The 2,500-nt window shown below is 48.5% G+C and overlaps 1 protein-coding gene across 8 annotated transcripts in view; it reads left to right on the plus strand.

Annotated features, from left to right (window-relative positions):
- rptor (regulatory associated protein of MTOR, complex 1) overlaps positions 1-2,500 on the plus strand; it is an 81,248-nt gene that overhangs the window by 34,780 nt on the left and 43,968 nt on the right. For 5 of the 8 annotated variants that reach the window (XM_047813502.1, XM_047813504.1, XM_047813506.1 and 2 more), the window contains exons 7-8: positions 747-925; positions 1,127-1,186. In XM_047813502.1, the coding sequence (XP_047669458.1) occupies positions 747-925; positions 1,127-1,186 (239 nt within the window). The remainder of the gene's footprint in view (positions 1-746; positions 926-1,126; positions 1,187-2,500) is intronic. The other 3 variants (XM_047813503.1, XM_047813505.1, XM_047813509.1) reach the window with 1 other exon arrangement.

Consider the following 2,500-nt stretch of genomic DNA (forward strand, 5'->3'; position numbering starts at 1 on the left):
TGTACACAGTTGTGCTGACTCGCATTACTGCGTACGAGCTGTTACTATAGCAACAATAGTGTATCAGTGTATATAGTGTATGTGTGCGTACGTATTCACGCGCGCGTGTGTGTGTACACAGTTGTGCTGACTCGCGTTACTGCGTATGAGCTGTTACTATAGCAACAATAGTGTATATAGTGTATGTGTGCGTACGTATTCACATGTGTGTGTGTGTGTGTGTGTGTACACAGTTGTGCTGACTCGCACATACCCGTCTTATAGCGTGTCTGCGTATGAGCTGTTACTATAGCAACAGTGGTGTATCTGTGTGTATACACCATGCTGTTATACACAAACAACACTGACCTTCTGACCAATCAGATCCGAGCATCACTTCTCTCAGTTCAGCAGTTTTAATTGAAACATCTCAAAACGGCAGCCACAAAAATCCCAATCAATTTGATCTCACTTACACACACACACACACACACACACACACACACACACACACACACACACACACACGCGCGCGCGCGTACATACACACACACACACGCGCGTGCACACACACACACACACACACACACACACACACACACACACACACACACACACACACATACACACACACACACACGCGTGCACACACATGCACACATACACACGCACGCACGCACGCACACACACATACACACACACACACACACACACACACACACACACACACACACACTCACACTCACAGCCACACCTCTTTTGCCCAGCAGGTGGCGGCGATAAACCCGAACCACCCTCTGGCTCAGATGCCCCTCCCTCCCTCCATGAAGAACTGCATCCAGCTCGCAGCGTGTGAAGCTAACGAGCTCCTGCCCATGAACCCTGACCTCCCTGCAGACCTGTTCACCTCCTGCCTGACCACGCCCATCAAAATTGCTCTGCGCTGGTAAAACTGTGTGTCTGTGTCTGTGTCTGTGTGTGTGTGTGTGTGTGTGTGTGTGTGTGTGTGTGTGTGTCTGTGTGTCTGTGTGTGTCTGTGTGTGTGTGTGTGTGTGTGTGTGTGTGTGTGTGTGTGTGTGTGTGTGTGTGTGTGTGTGTGTGTGTGTGTGAGATAGAGGTGAAACACACACTGTCTCTCTCTCTGCAGGTTTTGTATGCAGAAAAGTGCCAAGCTGGTGCCTGGAGTCACACTGGACCTGATTGAGAAGTGAGGAATTTCTTATCATCTCTCTCTCTCTCCCTCTCTCTCTCTCTCTCTCTCTCTCTCTCTCTCTCTCTCTCTATCTCTCTCTATCTCCCCCTTCTTTCTACCTCTCTCTCTCTCTCTCTCTATCTCCCCCCTCTTTCTACCTCTCTCTCTCTCTCTCTCTCTCTCTCTCTCTCTCTCTCTCTCTCTCTCTCTCTCTCTCTCTCTCATCCTTATGGATGTTCTGCAATAGGGGATTGTGTGTGTGTGTGTGTGTGTGTGTGTGTGTGTGTGTCTTTGAGTGTTTGTTTCAGATGGATTTGAAGTTTCTTTTGAATTAAGTGAAGCTTCCCTCGACCTCTTCACCCTGCTGAAGTCTCACACACTCACACACACACACACACACACACACACACACACACACACACACACACACACACACACTTTACTCCTTTCCCTGAATCCCACATGGATATTTCTGCCCTGTTAGATCACTAAGACCCCGCGGAGAGTGAAATCCTCAATCTGTTTAAACGAAAGTCTCTCAATCTGTCGTTCTTTTCTTTCTTTTTTCACTTTCACATCCCAGATATTTACATGAGCTCCTTTTACATCATGACACACTCCCATGTTACAGAGCGATGGTTATAACCTCTCGTACGTTAGTAATAAATGCTGTTAGATGAAGTTAGCAGTCCCCGTAGTTCTCTTTGGCCTCACACACACTTTCAGAGAAACTTTTCCAACTCGAACCCTCCGTGTTTTTTTCCCTGCAGGAGAAACATAAACATTTTCTCAGGCGGTTCACATGCGGGCTGCGTCCCAAACGCAGGACTAGGGTTTATTCTCTCAAAATGAAATCTCGTCACGACGTGTGGATTTGGCGACTCCCGTGGGCCGGTTTGGACCGGAACCCAACCTCTGTGACGCACAACCCAGTCGTTTATTTCCCCTCGTAATGCCCTCGTTTGGTTTGACTGACAGGATGAGATTTGAGACGAAGCCAAGCTGTAGGGATGATGATGATGATGCACAGGCTCAGAATGCCAGAACAGGGTTGCTAAGCAACAGGGGCATCCCGGAGATGGATGATGAATTATAAAGGGCTCCCCGGCATTCCCTCCTGTACTGAACACGTGTGTGAGAATGTGTGTGTGTGTGTGTGTGTGTGTGTGTGTGTGTGTGTGTGTGTGTGTGTGTGAGTGTGTGAGTGTGTGTGTGTGTGTGAGTGTGTGTGTGTGTGTGGGACTGTGAGGGAGTGTGTGTGTGTGAGTGTGTGTGTGAGTGTGTGTGTGTGTGTGTGTGAGTGTGTGTGTGAGGGAGAGTGTGTGTGAG

The sequence above is a fragment of the Tachysurus fulvidraco genome, chromosome 5 (genome assembly GCF_022655615.1).
Source record: "Tachysurus fulvidraco isolate hzauxx_2018 chromosome 5, HZAU_PFXX_2.0, whole genome shotgun sequence".
Classification (NCBI taxonomy): domain Eukaryota; kingdom Metazoa; phylum Chordata; class Actinopteri; order Siluriformes; family Bagridae; genus Tachysurus; species Tachysurus fulvidraco.